Source organism: Cricetulus griseus, chromosome 3 (genome assembly GCF_003668045.3).
Source record: "Cricetulus griseus strain 17A/GY chromosome 3, alternate assembly CriGri-PICRH-1.0, whole genome shotgun sequence".
NCBI lineage: Eukaryota > Metazoa > Chordata > Mammalia > Rodentia > Cricetidae > Cricetulus > Cricetulus griseus.
The window spans coordinates 167,189,113-167,214,428 of record NC_048596.1 but is presented as its reverse complement, the minus strand read 5'-3'; the positions used below and the strand labels follow the sequence as shown (position 1 = coordinate 167,214,428).

Sequence of the window (25,316 nt, the reverse complement as noted above, 5' to 3'; positions counted from 1 at the left end):
GTTAACAACAAGCCAGAGAGATATAGTTTACCACTTAATTTTCCTCTTCCATTTTCAAACACACAAATTTTGGAAAAGACATTATTTGTCCAAAGGGCTGCCAAAATATCATGTGAGGATGGATTTGAATATACAGACTATTTTAGAAGTTAGTCTCATTTAATCAAAATAAAGTCTCTTTGGGTGTGTTTTATTTTATTTTGCTTCTATTTTTTTGCACATACTGCAAATCCATAAATTCAGAGATTATAAACATTGATACAGACACCCCTTCCACAGGGTGTTCTGACCTCATGTTCACTATGCCATTGAAATGTGTGTTTCTTTGGAAAGGCTGGCTTACTTTAATGAAATGGTTCCTTTGGTATAGTTGGGGCTGTGATGTCAACCTGGCTCCATTCTGATAGCCCTTATGAAATATTTATGGTGAAATTTAACCATGTATGTGTAACAGCTGACTTTAGTGGTAGCCAAGGTTTGGGCTTCCTCTATTCTCTCTAGTAAAGGAAGACAATCATTTTATTTTTCTCTTCTCCCAAACCACACCTCTATGAACCCACTGTCTGGAGCAGTGACACTAAATGATTATACTGACCACAAGATGCCTGTGTGCTAGCTCTCCTGTACTTGGAGAGAGCAGCCCAACCCTCCACCCAGGAGCTGGGCACAGGGCAGGGGCTCTATAGCTTAACAGGAGAAATGGCCATTTCCTGGCAACAAAGTCCTAGCCCTTCTTTTCCAGGACTAAACCCTTCATCAGACTTGAAACCACCAATATTTTGCAGACACCATTTTTAATGTGATGATGAGTACCATCCACATCTCATCACATTTGAAAACTCTCATATCCTTTCTCTGGCAAAGGAAAGATGAAACACTGCCCAAATCAAGGCAAAACAATTAGTACACGAGAGAGTGGGCTTACACGCTCATGCACTCTCGAACCCCCCCCCACTCCCTCCACCCCCACCCACACACACACGGTGCTCTAGTCCACTGTCAGTGGAGAAAGCCTCCAATGCAAAGTGGTGGAGATGCTCACTCTGTATCAGAAATAAACCCATACCAACTAGTTTCAGATACATTTTTAATTAGCATGAACAATAATTACAAATATTGAACTGGTTGTTAAAATTTCAATATTTGGTAGACCCCTTAAGCATATACACGTTTTTCCCCTTGAAACTGGGGAAGACCCAGGAATTCGGATCCTGTCTTCCTTGCAGTGCTGAACAGGGCTCACACCCCCACTCAACCCCACCTCTATGGCTTCATCCATCTCAGTTACTGCCAGACCCTACAGACAGGACAGTTGGGTTTGCTAGTGAATTAGCAATCACCAGAAAATACAAATACCAAATCTCATGCCTGGTCAGCAAGAGCTCAAATACATCCTCCACAAAGCCTAGGGCCTCCTTGGGAAGCATCTTACCTCTGTGTGAGCCCTGCTAACCCTCAAAGCCAGGCCTCCTTAGCTTATCTACAGAACCCAGGTACAGGTCTTAGGTGCCAATACTACAGAAGCTTGTGGACGCATGAACAACATCAAAGTACCCAGAGACACACAGGGGAAAAGTGACAGCAGCCTGGGGAGGCTGCTACTTTACACTGATGAGAGCTCTCAGCTGCCAGCCACAGCAGTGTTTGTATACCCCACTCAAACCCACACTTGGATCCCTACACACAGGCATAACTTCCCAACGCATCCTATATGACTCTTCTGCCACAGCCCGATTCCAGGGATGCTAGAAGATACCTTGCTTAACACAGCTCCCAACTCTCAGAGGCCCCCTCAGAGCTTTTAGAGCTGGCATCACATGCAGAATGGCAAATGGAGAACCGGCAGCAGAAAGATCATTTACAGTGACTATACAAACAAGCTAAATGAAAGACTTGTGTTCAGTCATTAAAAATAATAATGCCAAATCCCCGAGGGCTGAAATGTAAAGCTTCAACTTCGTGTGAGGAAACAGAAAAGGAGTGTGTTTATTATCCCAATAAGATAACATGCTAATTTACTTAGTAGGCAATTTTAGAGTATGTTCACAGTGAAATCTCACTTTATCAGATTATATGAAAAATAACAACCACAAATAAAATGCTCACTCAAGCCTGGGGCTTCTGTAAGATAGTAATCGCCATGTGGGAGGCCAGAAAGGGGCTGCTGGAGGGGCTGGCTCTGGGAGTTTTCTCCTCCGTGCTTACCCAGGCCCCTGGACCGAGCCCAGGTTAGGATAAAGTTATCTCCCCCACACTTTGCAGATGATGCCTAACATCATGACAACGGGGGTGGGGGATGGGGGGTGGGGGGGGAGGTCTCTGGGCCTGCCTACCTGAAAGTTTCTGTAAAGTAATGAGTACAGACAGCTTGGGGACTGTCCACCTGCGCTGCCTGCCTCTGCCTGCCTCCAAAGTGAAACCACCAGGGATTGGCAGAAGGCACTTGCCTGACAGGGCCAGGACAGCCTTTCTCCTCCATGACAGCCTGGGCCTACCCTCTTAAACTTGACCCGCCATAATTCCTTCACAATGCAGCAGCGAGGCAGCTGACAGTAGCAGCTGCAGTTCCTAAGCGAGATGGATGGAATTTTCATAACTGGTTCCCCAAGTTACATTTTACCTTCAAGATAATTTATGAGCTGCTCTGGAGCCTTGAAGAGACAATATGCTTGCCATAAAATTATCTCTAACAGTCTTGTAGGTTATAATTAACACTGGGAGGGTAACACCAACTGGACGAAACACATGGCATAATTGATGGTGAAATTGGGACCGAAGGAAGCTTGCAGTGTGATGGCCACGCACACTCTTAGCACAATCCAGGTTTCGCTGTTTTTGAGGCTTCATCACAGTCACCTTGTAGGCCTCAGATCTGGAGACAGAAGAAGCCAGAGCTGGGCAAGGAGCTTGAAGGTTTGTTGGCAAAACCATGGGGCATGTGCATGGGTCCACAGCCCAGAAGGGCACCAAATTAGGAGCTTTTGGGGAGCTGGGCAATGTACTTAAGAGCTCAAGTCAAGCCTTACAGGAGAGCCTTCCAAGAAAACACAACTGCATTTTAAAACAAAACAAAAAGGATCTTTTCCAGTGAAGAAAAAGGGTACATAAAAAGTAGAGAATTTCTAAAAGGTCCTCCTAGAAGCGAATCTTTTCAGCAGTTCCAGTCTTATCCAGGAACCAACAAAGGTGATCAACTAAACATTAAGGTTTATTAAATTACAATGTCCAGGGGTGAAGACATAGGAGGCTAATCAGAAATCATGTCAATCACTGGCAAGCTACTCCTGCCTGTGCTTAGATCCTGAACTGCCTGACCACTGAAGGAACCATGACCACACCAAAAACACTGGGACCATCAAATGATTTTAGTGAGCAATTTAAAAAGGTGGCTGACCTAATTTTTATTTTCTGATTTGTTGTGTTTTTGTCCCAGGACAAGTTATCGGAAAATTCTGATAAATGATGCAACAGTGTCCCCTACAGGCCAACAGTGCTGTTCTTCTCCCCCTCCCCCAGCACCTTCTAAACCCAAAGCCAGTTAAACTTTTATCTATAACCTGGAATATTCATTATAGAGTAAATTTGTAAAATACACTGGGGATCCCCCTGAGATAGAATAAAATTACTATTCTTCACATGTAGTAAATTGTTTCCTAGATATAAACATACTGTACAGCTGACGACTAACCCACAATGGAGCAGACAAATCACTCCCCTTTCACCTTAGGGTACCTGCTCAAGTCGGTCTTGATTAACACAGCCCCAAAATTACTTGACCTGGAGGATGTACAGATTCTTTGAGGCTAACCTTTGATGTTCTCATCTTCGTCCCCACCCCCACCTTCTAAAAAGATTGTAATCAATATAAAAGAAACAACACAGCTATAAAAGGCAGAAACTTCCCTTTAAAAGATTAACGGCAGCGAGATTCATACAGCGTGGGCTGCAAACAACTGTCTTATGGAGAGATGCCTTCATGGCTAGAAGATGAGGTGTGTGCAGGTAGCAGAGGAAATATGTGTTTACAGATACACGATTGCTTATCTCCAAACTGGGAAAGATCCTGAAGGACTGGAAGTCCTGTACTGTGAGACTGAGTGTGAGTGGCTGACAAAGCTCCTAGCCTCTGAGCTGGGCATGATGGCTTAAGTTTCATCTCTACTACTGACTAGCTGTTGCCTTGGGCAAGGTGCTCTGCATCCTATGCTGTATTCTCATCACAGAGAGCTTGAAAACTGCCTGGCACTTGGGGAGCTCTTGGCTGGTGCTAGCTGTTACTATTGCTAACACTGTTTCCATCCCAGATTTCAAGGGCGAAAATAGAGAAAGCCATGTCTAAGTTTGCTGCTCTCTAGGATCTTTTGTCAGGGCCTGGAAGACGTTGTTTGCCTTGAGGGTCATGTGAATCAAGACACTGTTTTAGGTGAAGTTGAAAAAAATCCAAAGTGTCTGTGAATTGCCTAGACACCTATGGCCAGTTGCTAATAGGATTCAACCTGGAGCTTTGACCTACACCTGTCAATTCTAGGTGACAGTGTTTATCAGAAGTGAAGACCAGGGCTAGCCCAGTCTAAACTTCCACTCTACCTTCTTCAGCAGAATCAGGTCTCCATTATGAAGGCAGGATTTTGCATCAGGATACTGTCAAAGGAGAGGGCAGTTTGAAAGAGGGGATGAATTCATTTTTCATTTAATTCTATTGGCCTACCTTCGTCACTGTTCTATTGCTGTGAGAAGATACCATGACAAAGGCAACTTCCGAGAAAGCATTTAACTGGGGGCTTGTTTACAGTTTCAGAGGGTGAGTCCATGATCAATATGGCAGGAAGCATAGCAGCAGGAAGGTAAGCATGGTGGTGGAACAGTAAAAGTGGAGCTTACATTTGATCCTCAAGGAGGATGCAGAGAGAGAGAGAGAGAGAGAGAGAGAGAGAGAGAGAGGGAGGGAGGGAGGGAGGGAGGGAGGGAGGGAGGGAGGGAGAGGGAGAGGGAGGGGCTGGCATGGACTTTTGAAACCTCCAAGTCCACCACCAGTGACACACCTTCTCTAACAAGGCCACACCTCCTAATTGTTCCTAAGCAACCTACCAATTGGGAATGAGACAGTCAAATACATGAAGCTATGGGGGCCACTCTCCTTCAAGCCACAAGATGATGATGATGTGATGATGGCTTTCCGGAATTCTTAGTGTATGTCAGGCACTTGCCCTAGGTGCTTTACAACCTGTGCAACAACAGGTCCCACCATTATCTGTCTGCCCAGCAAATTACAAATGGGAGAACTGAGGTTCAGAGAGAGCTAAGTAACTTGTTTAGTTACTGTCTTCAGTTGTACCTTCCCTAGAGTTATGGAAGTGGAGCCAAGATTCAAACCCAGTCAATATGACTCATATTCTACACAGACAACCACTATGACATAGTAATACAATTTGTTCTAGAAAAAAAAATACTTAGTTCCACATTTAAAATTGAGAATGAGGAATCTCTTGAGAGAGGATAGCAAAGATTCTATCCAAGGACCCACATCATACATAGTTTTCTTTTTCTTCTATCTTATTCTCAAGGACAGGCAGTTTTCCTACTCACCAGCAGCCAGCATGTCTCAGCAGAGGAAGAGTAATCCTCCCAGAGGCCGACTTCCTGTGACTCACTCAAGAACACCTAGGCAGAGCTTCCATTTTCCTTCCCTGGGACCTGGGTTTCCATGAAATCATGACTCAATCTCTTTCTGGGTATTTATTGTTCTATGTTACATAATCCATTTCTCCTAATCAACTGCTACTCATCACTATTGCCCCAGGGCCTAGGATAATACCTTCTACCAGCTAGGAACTCAATAAATATTTGCAGAACCAACATGTGACTGACATCAGTCACAGCAACAATAACAACCTTTGATAAAGGAGAGTGCATTATCACCCATAATCCCAAACACCTATGGCACAGGTGTGGCTTTTCAAGTTCTCTCTTAAGGGGATTTTCTAGTACAACACTTGAACTGAACCTAAGCCTTTCTTAAAGTGAAGGCTTTAAAAGTGGCAAATGTCTGGTAAAGTAACTTGGAGCCAGGGAGCAGGCAATTAATGTGCAATCCCTAGGCTGGTGCTCCTGGGATAGTGATGTTATGTGGGGACCTGACAGACGTGACCCTTTACAACTACAAAGCCAAGAGTTATCACAGTGACCATTCATGAGGAAGATCAGACAGGACGTTTTGCTATCTTTAACCTGAATGGGATGGCTTTGGTTCAGTTCTATTGCGTGTTTGTGACTCAGCTCTACACATTTTACAGACACACTATGCAGGGTTCCACTAGGGAAACTGTGCCTGACAACCCCCACCACTGCACCCTCCCCCAAACACACTAAAAGAGAAACTCCGCAAGAGAAGACTGCTCTTCAGTTATGTTCACTGCTGTGTTTCCAAAGCCTGGAGCAGGGCTTGGGAAACAGCCCCCAGGAAATAGTTGAATAAAGAAATGTGGGAATCAATATTTTCTCAAAAATGTTAAGAAGCACTGATGCTAAGAACAGTCAACAACTAATCACAATGAGTAACCTGACAGCTCCAGCCCACCGGCCCACATGGTGACTTTATAAATAAGATGTGCAGACGTCAACTGGCTCCTGTCCCCATAGAATGGTTCAAATAATGATAGTAACAATGGCAATAACAGTAACAGCACTACCCACTTTAGATAAGCTGCTGTATACTGGACAAAAGGTAACCCAGCTCTTCATTTATTTATCCCTTGCTCTACATTCATATAATGATGTTTCAATCCCTACATATTTGTAGGGGGTTTCATGGAGTTATCAGGTTTTATGGAGTGATCTGGTCCAGACCCAAAGAGCATTCTTTTGCTAAGGGTGGCAGATAGCAGAGACTGCAATTATTAAAGGAGAAGGGCAGATGCATTAAAGAAGAAAAAAAAAATCAACACAGATTGGTAGGCCAGTGCCTGCTGGTTTCTCACCCACTCCCTCTCCCATTTTCCATGTTTCCTCATGCCACTCAGACAGTACCCACAAGTTCATCTATGGCAAAGGACAGTGACGTACAAACTCATGCTAAAACTCCTAATGCCCAACTAACTAAATGCCCAAAGAATCATGAAGAAGGAGCATGAAGGACAGTATCAGACACAGTCAGATGACTCAGTCACAGTTCATTTTAGTAGGTAACTGTCTCAGCCTCCCAGGGCACCCCAGGGGCTAGTGACTACACATATTGTTACAGCAACTGGAAAATGAGCTGTAGCCCAAATGGGAAGTCACTGAGGCGCAGGACACAGCAGGTAACTAGGACAAGGTAGCTGCCCAGAGCAGCTGGAGCACAGAACTCAGAACACCTGCAGCTGGGATTGTTGTAGCATTTAATAGTCTCTTCCACTGTAGACTTCAACCTCAGCCTGGCCCTCCTGGACTGAACCCAAACCTTATTCAGAGGCATGACCTGCAACAGGCCTTTAGGGCCTGACCCAAAATCTCCAGATGCATCATCTTCTCACCAAGGTCTACTTCTGTTCGACCCAGGGCAGGAAATTAGGAATGGCTAACTCAAGAATGATACCATGGCCTTTGTGCTAGCAGAGTCCCTTGGTGTCTTCTCCCTCAGCTAGCTTGTGTCCAAAGCTTTATGTTCAAGGTCCTGCCTCCTTCCACCTGCAAGTGTTCCACCCTTGACAAGGTGAGAGAATTTCATTTCTAGTATTAGGGTTCTCCCCTCCCCTCTAAATTCAAAGTTGCAGCTCAGCAAGTTTAAGGAAACACCAAAGAAACAAACAGTACTTAGAAACAGGCATGGGCTGGGGAAGTATTTCATTCAGTCAGTTGGAGTGCCAGGTGCCTTGGCAGATGCCAGGCACACATCATGAACAGTGTCTAGTCCCCTTGCTGGGATAGGCCATTATTACAATGGAAGAGACTATTAAATGCTACAACAATCCCAGCTGCTGGTGTTCTAAATGTCAAGCCAACAAACACTCTGTTTAACCTGTGGTAAAGAAATAAGTATAAACACTGAATCAAGTCAACAGAGAAGAAATATCACTCAGTAGCTGTGTGTGTGTATGTGTATGTATGTATGTGTGTGTGTATGTTTATGTACATATATGTCCCTGAGCATATTATGGGAGACTGAATCCAGGACCTTGCACATGTTAAGAATGCCTACTATTGAACTACACTCCAAGACCCATGCTATGCCTTTTCATAACCTACCAGAATGTGCACATGAATATTCAGAGGTGTATTGTTTGTAATAGTTCCAAATGTAAACAACCAGATGTCCAACAGCTGATAAGTGGGTAAATGAAGTATGGCATATTCATAAATGGAATATTATTCAACACCAAGTAGAATGAAGTACTTATTATGCTATGACATGGATGAACCCTGAAATTATGCTAAATGGAAGGAGCCAAGTATAATAGGCAAATCTTTAGATACAGAAAGAAAACTAGTGGTTGCCAGTGGCTGTGGGGAAAAGGGAAAATCTAAAGTGGTTATTACCTGATAACAGGGCTTTGTTTTGGGTAGGGAGTATGCTGCCACTAGGCAGTGTGATGACTGCATAGTCTTGAGCAGACACTTCAAAAGCCACTCACAGTGTACGTCACAATGCTGACTTTTAGATCATACAACATTGTATTCTCTTTAGATTAGATCTTGAGTTTTTAAAACCCCTAATGACCGCTTACTCCTCATATAGCAACAAGTAAAGGCACTGCCTGCCAGTGAGTAGCAAGCCTCACTCTGAAATGTGCCCTCCTCCATGGTCAGACAGATCCTTCCTGTTGTCCCTCCCTCCCTAATACACAGTCAAGTCGAAACCAAAAATATGCTAGCTTTGGGTAATGTTTAGAAGCTCTTTGTTTCTATTTTCAATATAATGACAGTCTAGGTGAGGCTACTATTATGCAGACAATATAGCTCTCAGAGTCAGAGCCTTCAATGCCACAGAATGCTAGTCTCTTAGGACTTCTATGATGACTTACTTTGCTGAGCAGGTTACGCAAAGAAGCTTCACATTCCTCCTGACTGCTTTCCACTGTCTCCTGTGCTATCTCATACTCAGAGAAGGCCTGGCTGCAGAGCACACCATCATAGGAATAGCATTGCATGCAGTATGTTGTACATAGTTAACCACACAAAGTATACGGATGCTTGATGAATAAAACCATTCTAGTCTCAGAAAGCAGAGAGTTATGATGTGTCCATGATCTTTGCAGAAAATAACAGAGCCATAGGTCTCCAATATCACACCTGAAGCAGGGCACTGCACATTTGTAGGATAGAATACGCAGGGAATAAACTTTACTCACTGAGTAAACAGTGTATCTTTTCCAGAAAAACTACAAAGTCTTAGTTGGGATACAGTGCTCAGGAGCCGTGCACAGACCCAGTGCTGCAACATGCAGACGGGCCATATGCTAGAATGGACACTTTGCTTTGTTTTGAAAAGCACTCTCATTAACCTCCATCACTGAAACTGAGCAAACAAGCAGAAACAAAATGTTGATAGTCATTCTGACATGTTCAAGGCAAAGGGGGCCTGTTCCATTCCTGAAGCTGAACATGGATAATTATGCCATCAATGCCTGGGCATTTTTAGCACTCTAGGTGATATGCTGGGATGTGTATAAAATAAACAAAGACACTGATTCTTAGATTTTATCTAGAGAAACAAGTCAGGCATGGACACTGAACTGTACACTTTGGTGGACTTTTCAAATGATAATTCCTTCCACTGTCACCATTAAATCTTAATCCATTCCAGCTCCTTGCATGGGTCATTGAGTCTATATGTACTGCTGTTATTTTAAAATGTTTCCCCTTGGTAGGGAAAGAGGGGGAGAAAAGATGTTGAGAGCCAGATGGGCCTCTTCACAGTTCATTTATCAAACCTAATACGCTGGGCTCCACCCTCCTCTCTCTCACTATTGCAGTTAAACTTCCATATAATTTGGTAATCATTTTCATTATCAGACAGTGACCCAAAGCAGCCGATCCTGGGATACTCAGTTCTTGCAGCTGCTCTTTTTCTGCCTGCTCCTACAGTAGGCCCTAAGAGCTTCGGATTTTATTAGCTGCAGACTGACCTCTGGGCTGCAGAGGTCAAGAAGGGGTCAGATCAGAGGGCTTGCCCAGTTCTTTAAAAGCTATAACAAGCTGTCCATCAGGCAGAGTGGACTGTATAAACAAAGGCAAATCTTCAGAAATTCGGTACCACTTCTGTTAACACTTACCCAGCATTCACATGGTGCTCCTGATGTACTTTGGATCATTCAACTCCAGGGAAGTGAATAGACAGCCCTAATAAGCCTATCTGGAGAGCACTGTTTATAGGATTATCAAGTTTGGGGAAGGGAACCCAACAGAGCTCAGATATGCCTCTAGAATCACAGGCTTGTGTGACACTGTGACAAACTCAGTTACCCCAAGTCACTGCAGAATTGACACTTTCCTCAAGAAGCTAAATCACAGAGAACATATGCTTTTGGTTTCAGGCATGTGGAGGCCCAGACAATGGCTCCACTCCTGGCCTGAGAGGGGGGACACATATTTTATGACCAAGTTACAAGTTCCACTTGAAATGTTCTCTGGAGACCACGAAGGCAGATGAGCCTGCTGAAGAAAGGGCTTATGATAGCAGCCTGGCACTGAAGCTATGGCAGCTGGGGTCGGGCTGACCTAAGGTTCTTGAAGTCGCACAGCTCAATGAGTGTCACAAGTCCATTAGAGTCATCTGGACGCAACTTTCTAAAGGAAAAAATTTCTATTATCTAATCTAACTGGTTCCTTACTAGCTTTGATGAAGGTGAAATGCTGTCATCTATTGCTTGGTCTCTGATGAATGCTAATTATTTTCTGTTAAAGCACAATGGTTTTATTTTGTTGTTATTGTTTTCTTCATGTAATTCCAAAGCATACAATAAGCCCATCTTTAAAATGCAGGAAACAAGGAAGAAAGGCATCTTCTGGGGTGTTTTTATAACTTTTACCACCACCCGCAGGATGGCCATGCAAGGCCTGGCCTGTGCCAGACGCCGGGCTGTGCTTTGATGAGCAAAGAGAGGGATATGGTGACCGTCTGTTTATCCGGCTCATGTGGATGAGGCTTTGAGATAGGGTACCGAGATGGGAAACATCAAATGCGGGCACAGGCGGGTGGGGAGGATACGGTTATTTAATACTCTGAGGACACTTTGCCTTGGGAGCTCTCAGGACACGGACCTCTTGAAATTTTCTTTCAGGTGTTTGGTTTTAAGAGGGTCTGCACAGTGTCAGCTGCTAAGCCCCTTCTTCCCTCTGCCTCTGCCACAAAGGACTTGCGAATTTTTGTTTCAGATGCTAGACTACATCAACTTCAACACTGGCTCCAGCTCCTGATTAAACTGTTAGCAGTAAAGGCTCAGAAATGCTGAAGCCAGACTCCTTTTAAACAGGCTATCTCGACCATGTTGTCTAATGAGTTGATGTCATAGGAAATCACCAGTGACAAACTATATGCATCCAACAAAAGACAGCCATTCCTGGGGAGCAGAGAAGAGTGTGGAAGAGAGAATATATATAGGGAGATAGAATGTGTCACAATGCTGCTACTCTATTATTTAATAAAATATAATACAAATATAATAATAATAATAATAATAATAATAATAATAATAATAATACAAAAAGGGCAAAATTTATTGAAAGTTAAAATGGTAAATCACCTCTTTGTCACTGCCATTGAAAACTCATTTACTGTGACTGCACTGTGAGGAAGGGGCAATACTGAAAATTATGATACTCCCCTTAAACACAAGCCTGAATTAGACAGAGATCATGCAGCCCCTGAGAAAGCAGCTTTCTGATACCCAGTGAGAAGCAACAGCTCATGCTGCCTTTCTTGGAAAATGCTCCTCGTGTCTTTCCCTTTCAAACACATCTATTTTTAAGATTATAATTACTAGTAAAGCTATCAATTACTATAAATTCTGCCCCATGAAGTTTTAGAGAATATCACGGCCATTAATAAAATTGTTCTTTGACTCCCAGGCACACAGAATTTCTAGGCATCAAATAGAACTGTGAAAAAAAACCCACATTGTCATCTCCTTATTCCTCTCCTTCTTGTGTGGAAATGGTTCAATATTTTTACCACTATGCATAAAGAGAATCTCAACATTTGAAGGAGCCAGCTCCGACCTCTCAGACATCAACTGTTTTCAGCAAGATAACACCAGACTTCCCCTGTGAGCACATTTCTTCAGAACTGATGACTTACACAAACCTTCCACCAGTGACAGCTTCCCAATCACAGGTAGCTCCACACACAAAGAAACTAGGCTGAAGCAAAAGGAATCTCTACCCAGCCAATTCTGAAAACGAGATCGTTAATACACTGCTTCTAGTCTGTCGCTTGCAGGACAGAGTGAACTTGGTGGACCTCCCAGGCATCTGTCTAACCGATCGTCTTCAGACTGCTGATCAGAAAGGGTGCTTGGGCATCAGGTACTTAAGCTACATTATGCTCAAGATGCAAACCTGCAGGCTAAATGCTACACTCGAAGAGAATTCATACACACATACGGACAACGTCGGGCATCATTATAATTGATGAGGTCACCATGGGCAGGAAAGCTAACTTCAGCTCAGAATGTCTTCAATGTACTCATTCCCTATGGCCCCACAAATGAGAGGGACAAGTTGAGCCAGGTCAGGGACACAAACCCCATCTCCCGGCAGCACAAACCTGGTGTGCCATTCTTTCCTCAGGTTCTGGCGCACGGTGAGCGGGGCCAGGATGGCAGCCAGAATTTCATTCCTTTGTTCCACAGGGAGTTCCTCTCTTTTAACTTCACGAAGCACAGCATTTGTCTAGAAGAAATGATTCCCAAAAGAGAAAGAAAAAGTGAAAAATTAATAATAAAAAAAAGCCCATAAGCAAATAAGGACAGTAAATCAATGGCTTTTTTATTACAGTTCCCTTGCTAACAAATCAATACGGTAAATGATGGTCAAAAATGGCCAGCATATATTCTGGGTTTAATCAATGTACATGGCACATAGGGCAAACTGCAAAGCACCATTGCCTAAAGAAACGTGTCCAGACGCTATGCATTCTCACTCTCATTTTCTCAGCACACCCAACGATTTTTTTTTCCCAGGGAATTGCCTACCATGAGCTATTATTAGAAATGATTTTCATGGACTAGTCACTGTGAGTTGTTTGTTTTGCCTTAAAAACAACATCAAAGAAAACACAGGCTCTGACTTCCCTGTCTCCTGCCACCCCGTGGAGGTTTTCTACATGGCTTTTCTCTTGAATTGCTACTTTCAATTTCTACCCGTGTCAGAGGTTGGGGGTGTTGTCACTCATTTCCCTGGCTTATTGCAAATCAAGATCTGGCAAAGATCTAAATAAGGGCATATTAGTCAGAAAGAGCAGTACATCTCAATAAACATCGTTAAAATTTGTGACTACTACTAGTATTTATTGACTATTAAATATCTTTTGTTTTGTTTCCAGCTTTGTGTACTTGTGTGTTTGTGTGTGGGCATGTGCAAGATCCCTTGCTGCAGGAGTTAGAGGTGGTTGTGAACTGCCTGGCATGGGTAGTGAGAACCATCTACCCCTCTACAAGAGCAGTATCCACTCTAACTGCTGAGCCATTCTCCAGTCCTACATTTATGTATTTACTTTTGGGGTATATGTATCTATGCATGCACACGGGTGTTATGAGAGTTGTATCTCTCGTATCATGTGGGCCCCAGAGCCTGACTCCAGCCATCAGACTTGACAGCAAGCACCTTTACCTGCTGAGCTGTCTTGCCAGCCTATGAATATTATTTTAGTTTCAAGTCAGTATGAAATTTGTGGGGATTCTATAGCACTCTTTTGTAAACACTAGTGTACCCCAATATAAACACATATCAACTAGAATTCAAGTCACAAATAACTAGATAGTTCTAAAACCATGATGAAAATGAAGCTCGTTTTCCTTTGAATTTATAAATATAGTTTTTCTTTTTTTTTTTTTTTTAATAGACGGCTGAAGGAAAGGTTAGCAGGACCAAAGTATCCTGTGTCTGATGCTGATGCAGCCGCTGACTTCCAGGGTGAACTCACAGTTTGCTTCTCACAGAATTTGAAATCCACCTGAGCTCCACTTGAGCATTCTACAGCATGTACTTACTACCAGCATGAGGAGGGACACAGCAGGGTTTATTGTTTCTGTTGCCAACACCAACCAGCTCCTTTGTCCAGCAACAGCACCTAGATGCCCTTAGGCAAAGTCCTTTGTCTCACTGCTCATGGCCCTAGAGGACTGTCACATTCCTGTAGGGATATGAGCCACAATACTCTGCCTCTTTTCTCGGATATAAGACTCTTGAGAGGATGATGAAAGAGAGTCCTCAGAGGCAACCCATCTAAGGACTCTAAGGGGTCCCAGCTGGGATGCGAACCCTGACTTGGGCCTCTAGGATGTAGATAGACATGCCTAGGACATGATGTCAGGGGACACTCAATCAGCTTCCACAGAAGTCATGTGTCAGTCCTCCAGCCCAGAGAGGAAGCTTACTTTCTCTAAATAGTTTCAGTTTGCAACCCATGATTCAGCAATGGCATGTTCCACTTAGAGCAGATAGATGATAAGAATGAGTCAGGTAGAGGTTACCTGACGAGAGCATGTGCTTTGTCAAATGGCTACAACCTGGCTCCTGTGAAGTCTGCTGTCCAGAGATACTGGCTTAAGAGGGCCAAATCAGGAATATTCAAAACAAAGAAACAAATCCATTGGCAGGGGAATATTAAATGTGAACATTTCTGGTTTTGTTCATGTTGGAAATTCATTACCTTTTTAAAAGTATTATGTAGGCAAAATAAGAAATATGGTGGGCTAACCAGAATTCAGGCAGCTGCTAGCCTGTGGCTTTTAATCAAAAAGAAGACTTATTTCAGAATGTCTTACTTGCATAGCTCTGTCCCTTGTCTGGAATACATCACACAGTGAAAGCCTAAAGGTCATCCAGTGTACTACCATGCCTGTGTGTATGTGTTACTTCACCAAAGCAAAGGACAATGGACACATCCAATAGGCTCTAAATGTGGTGAACATAACTTGTAAAGTGTCTTTAGTGTGCCCTCACTTCTACCATCATTTCAATTGTATCTGGTGACTTTTGCTTTCCATATACAGTGAGGAGTAATCTATGAGGGGGAAGAGAAGGAATGTACAAGACAGTGTTACAGAAGCAGAGGATGCTGTCCCGTCTGCCACCATTTCCCATTAGCCACTGTTTCCCATTAACCACCTAACAACTTACTATTTGTCAAAATGATAAATGAAAAAGAAACACGAAAAATAAGTACTGTAAACAAAAAGAACAACAGATGACTCTTAAGAAATTACTGTTACATACACGATAGGCTCATAGAAATGGTAAACTGTGGGAGCACTTTATGCTGCATGAGGGGCTCGTCACTGCCAAGAATTAACTTTATGATCTTCTAAGATAACCAGAACCCCAGGTTTTAGTTCCCTTGGATTCAGGCATTCTCTCATGCCCTTACAAGTTATACAACTTCCAACATTTTTCTCTTTAAATTGGCCCATATAAAAAAAAACAAAAAAAAAAAAAAACCAGAAAATATCCACACTTCAGAGAAAAATGGAGAAACCAGTGGTACTCTTCATAAATGAGATGAAAATCATAAAGACAGTAAAAGCAAGATGTCGGCCTGCCTCCCTCTACGTGGGTCACTGCTTGCCAGGGCTCCCAAATGGCAGTACGCTCCTGCTGCATCATAAAGGAAGGTATCAGAAATATCAGAGAATGCAAAAGCCATGTCACACTGCAATAAGACAGAAGATCTCAACAGTGTTGGATAACAAAAGCTCCATCACACTGCAATGAGGACTGCTGATACATCACATAGGCTGAAAAGAGGCCAAGGGAATCTCCTTCTCCCAGAACTCCAGGAGTACTAGCTAACTTTATCCTGGGAATTCCTGTGGGCCTCATGCCACACTCAAGAGGGAAGGCCAGATGGCAATGGCATAACTATAGAGCATTTCCTAAGTTTAGAGGTAAGTCACTGAACAAAAGGAAATTTCAGAGTGTCAAATGAACATTCCTCTTACATGATAGTTAACTGATATTTCTCCTTATACTAATGCGAGCTCCTCAAGCTTGACTTACCTGGGGAATGTCAGTAGGTATTTTCCATTAGTACTAACACAGAACAGTCATGTACATTCCATTTTATAAAAACAATCTCCTACTAGCCAAAGCACACTACCTCTCCCCTCACCCAAAAACACAGAAAGCAAGGCACAGGGTTAAGACCATGCCTCGAGAGTTGGACTCCTTTTCAATAAAGTTTGAGAGGATAATGGTCAAATAAGAATGAACCAAGCGTATTCTTAAGAGGCCCCTCTCTGTCTGCATATAGACACATCGACTGGCTGTCCACTACACCCGTCATTCTGATCATTAGTGTTCAGTTCCATCTCATGCTCAGCTCATCTACCACATACATACAAAGTTGTGCTAGTTCAACAACAGGATGCCAGAAAGAGTCAACTACTTGAAATTTAAAAACTTTTGTAAAGCTATCTTTGTCCAGAGCCCTCCAGTGTGCCACGAACACAAGCACATCCCTTTGTACATTCCAAGTACAAAGGCCCTCCTGGAGTAGCTTTCACATTTGCAACTGGCCCTGACCTCCTTCCATTAGATTGGAGAGACTGCTCTCTCCTAGGCTCCTTCTCAACCCTTGGCACATCCCTTCTTGTGTCCTAGGTGAATCTTCTTCCTGAGAGCATTAACTGTTGCCATCCTGAGGTCATAACCTTCATTCTCTTCTCTCTTTTGCCTGCTCTCTCTGTAGAAAGTTTTAAGGGGTCCCTGTAGACTCACTACATCTACATATCTACCCCCTGCACTGGCTTCTGCCTCCTGCAGCCAACAATTGACTATCTCTTATTAAGCATGACACCTCAAACACGGTATCACATCTGCTCACATCAGAACCTCCTTTCCTTCCCATCTCTCTTCTCCTCACCAATCCTACCCTAGAACAAGTGGTACCATTATCAACACAATGACACAAACTCCATCCCTGGAATCATCTAGTCTCTCCTGATTCTGGTACACACTCCCTTCACTTCAGCCTTCTCTCTTACACCTGTCTTCCTGCCCCCTCTCAGTTCAGACCTCTTATCTGTACGTGATGGACTCCAAACTGCCATCAATCTTACCCATCTGTGAAATTTTCTTACTTCAAGAGAAAATGTTGGAAGCTTGGGATGTAGTTCCAAGTGACAGAACACTTACCTAGTATTTACAAGTCCCTGAAGAGGGGGAGAGTAAGAGGTGGAGGAGGGCAGGAAGGAGGAGAAGGGGTCATTTTTCATAGTGCAAGTCTGAACAAGTTACTTTCTTTCATACAAGTCAGCTTTACCCAGGTGGTAGTTTGTGAAGTTGTCTACATGAAGTCCTGGTGCTCCATGAAACACAGTAACCTCAGAGACGAGGACCTCAGGTCTCCAAAGCCCAACACAACTAAGGTATTTCTGCTTATGAATGTTTTAGTTCTTAAAATTCAGAAGATTAAAAAAAGCAAATATATTTTTAAAAAGCTCAAATTTCTAACCAATGCAAAACTGAAACCAAAATAAAACAAAGGAAACCTTGATATCTTGGTATGCATCCTGCTGGCATTGCCAATTTTATCTCTTGCCATCTTCTGCTCCACATAAATTGCTAGGAACTCACTGAAAGGCCTACAGGATGCACTCCCGTGGACCCTACTTATCAGACACCTCTCAGACCACACCCCCTTAGCAAAGTCTTGCATGGGCCACAGTCTTGTCCCAAACTCAGCTGGTCTGACCACCTCTGAGCATGTCCTAAACCACATCTCAGTCCACTGTGTATGTTTAGTCATCTCCATGTTTCCTCCACCAAGTTCAGCTCTTTCAGAACAGACAGGCTCCGTGTCCATTTCCAAGGCTCCTGGGAGGGCCGCATGCCATGGCAGTAGACTCTGAGGGACGCCACTGAGTGAGTGAAGCCCAGTGATATGCTGTAGGGCACCTGACTATGAGCAACTAGTTACCTAGATATATGCCAGAGGAGCATTTTGTTTCGAAGTGCTCCTGAAGACACATCTAAGAAGGAGCTTGCCAAACCTACTCTGAAGTGATATAATTAAGGGAAAGAAGTATATACACCAAAGGCAATTCTCATTTGGATGGGCTGTCGACAGAACTGATTCACTGTAGTAATGTCACATTTTTTTCCATGTACACACTCAGTAATAAGCCATTTCAACGGAGAAACCAACTAGGAGTCTGGAGACACTCAGGACACTAAGAATTCCACAAAGTCTTTAGTCTTTTCTCTCTTAAGTCTACATGTACAAAACCAACACACACACACACACACACACACACACACACACACACACACACACACACACACACACACACAAAATCCATTAACAGGGAGAGAAAGAGAGAGGAAGGAAAAGAAACTGAGATTCTAAGAAATCTTGAATTTTAGGCTTATACTCCACATTCTTCTTTGAAAAGAATTTCTTAATTCTTGATTTATTAAATTAAAACAGAACTCACTTAATTTTTGTTGAGCACAGTTACATTCAGTAACTTTTAACATACCTAATAGTGAATGTGCATATGAACACACATGCCAAAGTGCACGATTTGATACATACAGGCTTTCAGAGAGGAGTCCTTAGATAAAAAGCAGGAAAGTACATGCACTCATCACTAATAATTCAATTTAAGCCATGAATTCCTCTGGTCCTCTCTTGACATGGAGTAACAGTTCTGACCAGTCTAGAATCCCAAAATTCACATTGAATCTACCACCCAAAAGCCAGACATATAGGGAAATGAATCGGCATTCCACAGATATGGCTGATAATGCCTCTGCTTAGCTTATTTACATTAGGCATTCTTGTAATTTCAAAATACCAACACCAAAATCCCAGAGTCACAAGATTTTTCTGCTTCCCCAGCTCCCTTTCTTACCACCACCAAAGAACTAACACTGTCATCATGTGGAAAACTGCCCTCCTAACACTACACACTATACACTCACAGCGGTCTTCTGCTAGGATTGTGTTTCCCCCATGCACTCACAAATTACAAAGCTATGCTCCGAGTGATACTGTGGGCCAAGGTTCAACTTGTGAAGAAACTTGGTTTCAGATGTTATCAGCCAGGAAGGCTATTTCCCCACATCAGCACTGTCAAAAACCCAACAAGCCTCCCCTCTTCAAAAGTCCAGGGGTCCTTTTTCCTTTCCTCTTTTCTCTATCCCCTCCCCCTTTAAGAAGAAAGGTTCTGAACCCACTGAGATAGCCTTAGTCCCATCAAAGAGAGGTCGATCTCAGGTCTTCCTTCATTTACTGATTGTCAGCTCGAGATGGCTCTTTTGTGTAGCCTCTGAAGCTCAATGCTGAGTGATGCCTTCACATTTTCTAAACTGGAGGGTACCACCAAAGATTTCCCCCGCTCTTGGATCCACGGCTCAGCAGAACAAATAAACATTCCTCGAAGCCCCGTTGCCTCCTTTATCTCCCTCTCTGGAAGCAAGAGATTTTGGGGGTGCCAATGTTTACACAATGGTAAAACTTTCTTTCCCCTGTTTCCTGAATTTGAGAAAACACATCCTGGTTGACCTCGGCTAAGAGATAACACCAAGCCACCACTGGGTGCCACCTCTACTGGACTCCAGGAGGCAGCTGTCTTCGGTCCCTTCCCCTCTCCTTCAGAGTCTGTTTACAAGGCAAAGGGAGATAAGCTGACTGTCCTGGGGTCAGAGGACTCAAAGGTAGGAGTCTTAAGAGGCTGCCAACAATGAAGCCTTTCATTCCCACCCAAAGGCACACTTGGTTCAGTTTGTCTCAAAGACCTGTCTCATTTGAATGGAGAGTTCACCAAATGCATCCACCACAATGTTCGCTAGGGCATCTGTGGGCCAGAGAGCTGGGAAGTTGAGGAGGCTAATGAGAAATGTCTGAGGTGAAAAAACTGTGGAGAAATGACTCTTTAATGAATCTCTTCAATTCCAAAGGGGTGTTAAGTGATAGCAAGGTATTCCTCCTCAGGCTGCTGTGAATACTCAGTGTGACATAAAGTGGCGAGCACAATGTGGCACATACAGAGTGCTTAACCAATGTTAGAATTGTCATGTGTAAAAAAGATTTGGGAAAAAAAGTCACCAGAAAGGTGGAAATGGATACCGATTAAAAAAATCTTAAAATTCTTATGACTGAGAATGGTGGCTTATTTTTTCCATGGTGCACACACAGTGTCTGTAATTTCCCAACTAGAAGAGAAATCATTAGAAGAGAAATCAGCTCCCTGCCTATCATGGCCCAACATCTCAGGGTAGTCTTGTGCTCCATGGCTGCCATGCTAGTGGGGTCTTGTGGGAGATGACCTTTATGTACGCTTCACCTGGGATGTCAGGGCCGTGTTTGCAAACTGGACACCACTCCTGCTGAGACTATGGTGTTTCAGATGGTGGGGAAAGAGCCTGAGCTTCTGTTTCCTTCTTGTTTCTTCCTTTGGGAAGGGGGAAAAGTAGAACAAGGAACGAAGGGAAAAAAGAGAAGTGGAAGGAAAGAGGAGAAGAGGAAGGGAACGAGAAAAAGAGAGAAGAAAAGAAGGGAACACAAAGAAAGAAGGGGCAAGGTGAAGACGAAGAGGGAGAAATGTGTTGTTTATAGAAGCCAGCTGCTTGGGCCTTGGCGCCAGCAACCCCCATCCTTCTATTTCACCAGGCAACCCCACTGCCCTCACTGGCACAGGTACAACTCAGTGTTGACTTCAGTGCTTCAGAGGGCCCTTGGCCGATTTGGTCCATGATTAATTGCCAAAGACATGGCTGGCCATATGGAACAGAGAAAGCATCAAGTAATTCATACTTTGTGTGTGTGATCACTTGGCCCTGTATTTTAATGCACAGGAAAGAGCCAGTACAGCACAGCCCTGTTGTCTTGCCCCCGACAGCCCATTAAGAAACCTCAGAGCACCTAGTCAGAGTTCCACTGCTGGGTTTTCAATAGCAGCCTAATAGAGTGGAGGCCAGGCTTTCCAGCTAGCCTTAAATCTTTCACATACAGTACATTAACTACCGCCACTGAAACAACGGCTTCTTATGATGAAATGGGATTTGATTTCTAGGCTCTGCATACCTACATACTTACTTACTGCCTTTTCCCCTGCTACCTTTATGGAGTTTACAAAAATCATTGTTCTTCTTTCCTTGTGTTTTCCATGTAGCCTAAAAGATTGGCCTATGTCAGGAGTCTGCTCCTCATCCCTGTTAGTGCTGTCTACCTAATAAAGTTGATTCATAGCGAGGTGTAAGACACGGCTTAATTATTCTCACCAAGACAGCCCTGGAGCCACGGCAGGGAGGACACTGAAAACAGGAGCAAACTGCAGCTCCCCAGGAGGAGGGTGCCTCCGACACACTTTCATGATTCTTCCTTCCCTCCCATCACTCCACGAGGAGACTACTCAACATAAGCATGAATATCAACTCACTTCCCTGTTCTGCTGACATGCTGCACCTGGCAAGGGGAGACGGTGCCACACTGGGAGCAATTCTACCCCAGCTTCACCTGCTACACTCTGCAGCCTGTACACACATTTCCACAGCAGTTTCCTTCCAGGGAATTTTTTTTCAAAGGCAAGTGGCAAAATGATGATGCACTCAGTAGTTGCTTCTGTCAGCTATGACACATGTTGGTAGTGATGACTTTGTTGACATTTCCTGCTAAAAAATATTTACATGGTGTCTTTTGTCCGATGTAGTTTTAGGTGCCGTAATTACCCTCCTACTGGAAGACACCATAGAGTTTGACTGCCTAATCATTAGCAGGACTGTAATTGCCTCCACTGCCAAAATGAGCTCCCAGACCATTTATAGCTGTAAGCCAAGGGGACTACTGCCTCACTGCTGGAATACACTGACACTTCCCAGAACAAGCGACTCAACCAGTAAACAATGTCAGCAAACAGCAAGAGCAAGAGCAGAAGAGGAAAAGAGCCACCAGCATGGAAACAGACTACAGAATATAGCCATGAAAATACAAACCAAGATGTCTTCACAGACCCAAGGAGTTTCACCACTATAAAACCATCTTATTTCGTTGAATTTTAGAATGTTCTATAAAGTATGATAATTCTCGCTTTGTCAACTTTCACCTGCCCTCTTTGGGGGTGAAAAATGACCAAGAGACATTTAGTGGTGCAATGAGTAGTATGCTAATTCATAAATCTCTAGTACAAGGGAACTGCAACAGTATCCCTAATATATTACAAATAAAAGTGTTACGTCTAATCCATATACATAAGATGTGTGTCTCTAAAATCTTACCCATGGAAATAAGCCCACCATAGCTGCAGAAGTTTCAGTACAGAAAACTAAGGGGCTAATCTACAGCACAGAACGGCATGTAGATCGAAAAATAAGCATGGCCATGCCTATATATTTCCCATCATGAATGCTGGAATGGCAGCTGACTTCTTTCCAATTATTGTAGAGGTGCCTGGCCTTGTCGTTTGTCTTTTCACCAAAAGCTATCCATTCTATAAATAAAAGCAAGAACTCTCCCAACCCCACCACAACACACATGCCCCCAATTTCTAGCCACCATTTGTGTACTTGTGTGAATCTTGCCGTACTAATCTGCTCATGGCCGAACTGCTAATTGAAGGTGAAGTGGTGTTTAACTACATCAAGCACTAAGGAACTGGACACTGATGCTGTCTGGCCTAAAGGTGGCTGAGTGCCATCCAGTCCCTGGGCAAGTGAAAGCTATCCAACCAAACTCTCCATCAGGTCTTCTCCTGTCTTCCCCTAAACATCAGGAGCACAAAGACCGGAGTGGTCTGTCATGCACACTGGATTATATGAAGTGTAAAACATTGGGGGAGAGGGGAGGAGGAGGCTTTTGAAAGGGAACTGGAAAAAGAAATCACACTTGCAAGAGGATCCGGCTGACAGCTCAGTCCCTAACTAGTGAGACAAGTGAATCTGTTTAGATGCTCGGTGAATGCAGGCAGAGCGCGGGCCCTTTGTCTGCAGCCCTACAGTGTGTCTTTAACCCAACTGCTGCCTGCATCACTGAACATATGTTTTCTACACAAGAACTGAAGCAGAAAAGGGTCTTTGTTATCATTCACTCTTTGTATCTCTCCACCCCTCCCCCTTCCACTTACCCATCCAAGCCAAAGCCCCAGTGGAAATTTTAACGGCTTGGAACAGGGAAGCCAGAGGCCTTCCTGCTCCCCTCAGGCTTGGAGAACTGGCCCCACAATGGTACGAAGGGCAAGAGCCACAGTTACTGAATGCATCTTCCTGCCAGGCTAAGGGGCATTTCACCCATGTTACCTCATTTAAAGTAGCTATTACCACGTGACAGGAGTCTCTGTGTGAAATGTGTAAATTGAGGCACGGTGATGATGGGAAGTTACTCTGCCAAGCTACAGGAAGAGTTAAGTTTTAGAGACTTGCAGTTCAAAGTGCTTATGGATATTCAGCAGACAGAGGTTTTAGGAAATCACCCCCGTACACACAGACTGACAGACAGACACACAGACAGATGTGCACACATGCATCCAAAGCTGATGACTCAGGGCTGCAGAAGAAATAATAATGGCGGTTAATGCTTCAGATCTCCCCTCATTGGGACTTTAGTATGGGAAAGAAGGGCAAAGGCTGCAGGTGGCAACTGCCTTACAGTGGCCAAGCTGGCCACAGGCAAGTTGTTTCTCCTTTCTGGCCTCAGTTTACCCACCTGAAAATGAGAGTAGCTATTGTCCTTACCTCAGGGATCCAATGGGACTCATCTTGTCTACATCAGGTCCCTAGAGCAGCAATGTTACTGTGTGTTACATGGTAATATGTGTTAGCTACCACTTTTAGCCTAGGACTCTGCTACTGAGATTTAGAGGAACAAAGCATATTGGCCATTTACAATACTGAGTCTTTTCTGTGTTGGTGACTTCCCTTGCTGCTATGGCCAAATGCCTGACTAAAAGCAACTTAAGGAGATAAGATTTATTTTGGCTTATGGTCTCAGGAGACATAGTCCATGATGGTAGGGCAATCATGGTGGCAGAAAGATAAAGTGGCTGGTCACATTGCATCCACATTCAGGAAGCAGAGAGAGACAAATGCTTGTATCCAGCTAGCTTCTTCCTTTGTTCCTTCTTATTTACGGTGGAAGTATAGCTCATGGGATGACACTGCATTCAAACTCAAGGTGCCTTCTCTCCTCAAATAACCTTCTCTGGAAACACCCTGCTGGTGACCTAGAGGTATATCTCCTAGGTGATTCCAAATCCCGTCAAGTTAGCAGTGAAGACGAACCCACACCTTATGCTGTTCCCTGTGCCTCTTCCTCCATACTCGCAGTGCATAAAATCAGTATCTGGTGATGCTTAGTGCCATCTAAGTAGTGACAGTGATGACGACACAAGAGGCACATCACCCAACATGTCCTGAATGCCAGGTACTGCTCATGTCATGCACTCTGCATCTCTGAATCCTAGGAAGGAAATTTGCAGTGCTTTCATTTACTGATGAAAGAAACGGAGGCTCAGAAAGGTTTTTAATTTGTCAAATTTCTTCTATAGGTAAGCAGCAGAGCCACATCTAACTCAAGAGGCCAGAGGCCAACACAGGCCTCTACTTACTTGTACACTGCAAGATGCTTTCTTGCATTACCTTAAATGTGCCAGTGCGGAAAGCAGTGGTTTACCATATCTTTACATATGAGGAAACTTTATGGAATGAGATGATGAAGCTTAGCTGAATTAAATAACCCACCAAATAAAAATTTAGTGAAGGAGCTAAGATATCAAGATGTATAAACCCAGGCTCAGAACACTTTATAGTAGGCACACACAGCAGACAGCAAAGGAACCTCCCGTGAAAGGAATGATAGCTGAGTCTCTGCTACTCGGTGGATACAAAAAGGTCAGAATACTCAGCCATCAGGAGCTTCTGATTTAGTAGGGAATAGCTACACAGACAGGGTGGAGGCTGAGTGAGAATGACATGGGGTACTTACTTAAGCTTTTAGGCTAGATTCTGATTCATGAAGTGTGATTCTGTTCTATTAGAATGTCCTCTTCGCTGACTATTGTAACGTCAGCAGCGTCATATGACACTAACCAGCTAAGCACTAGTCTTCTCATTTGATCATGACAATAAAAAACTAGAACACACACCTGTAAGAACAAAGCCATGACTTACACATGTCACCACAA

The 25,316-nt window shown here is 43.6% G+C and overlaps 1 protein-coding gene across 5 annotated transcripts in view; it reads right to left on the bottom strand.

Annotated features, from left to right (window-relative positions):
- The window catches only part of Fto (FTO alpha-ketoglutarate dependent dioxygenase), a 359,300-nt gene that overhangs the window by 135,109 nt on the left and 198,875 nt on the right, over window positions 1-25,316 (bottom strand). For all 5 annotated transcript variants that reach the window (XM_027405587.2, XM_027405589.2, XM_027405588.2 and 2 more), the window contains one exon: window positions 12,743-12,867. In XM_027405587.2, the coding sequence (XP_027261388.2) occupies window positions 12,743-12,867 (125 nt within the window). The remainder of the gene's footprint in view (window positions 1-12,742; window positions 12,868-25,316) is intronic.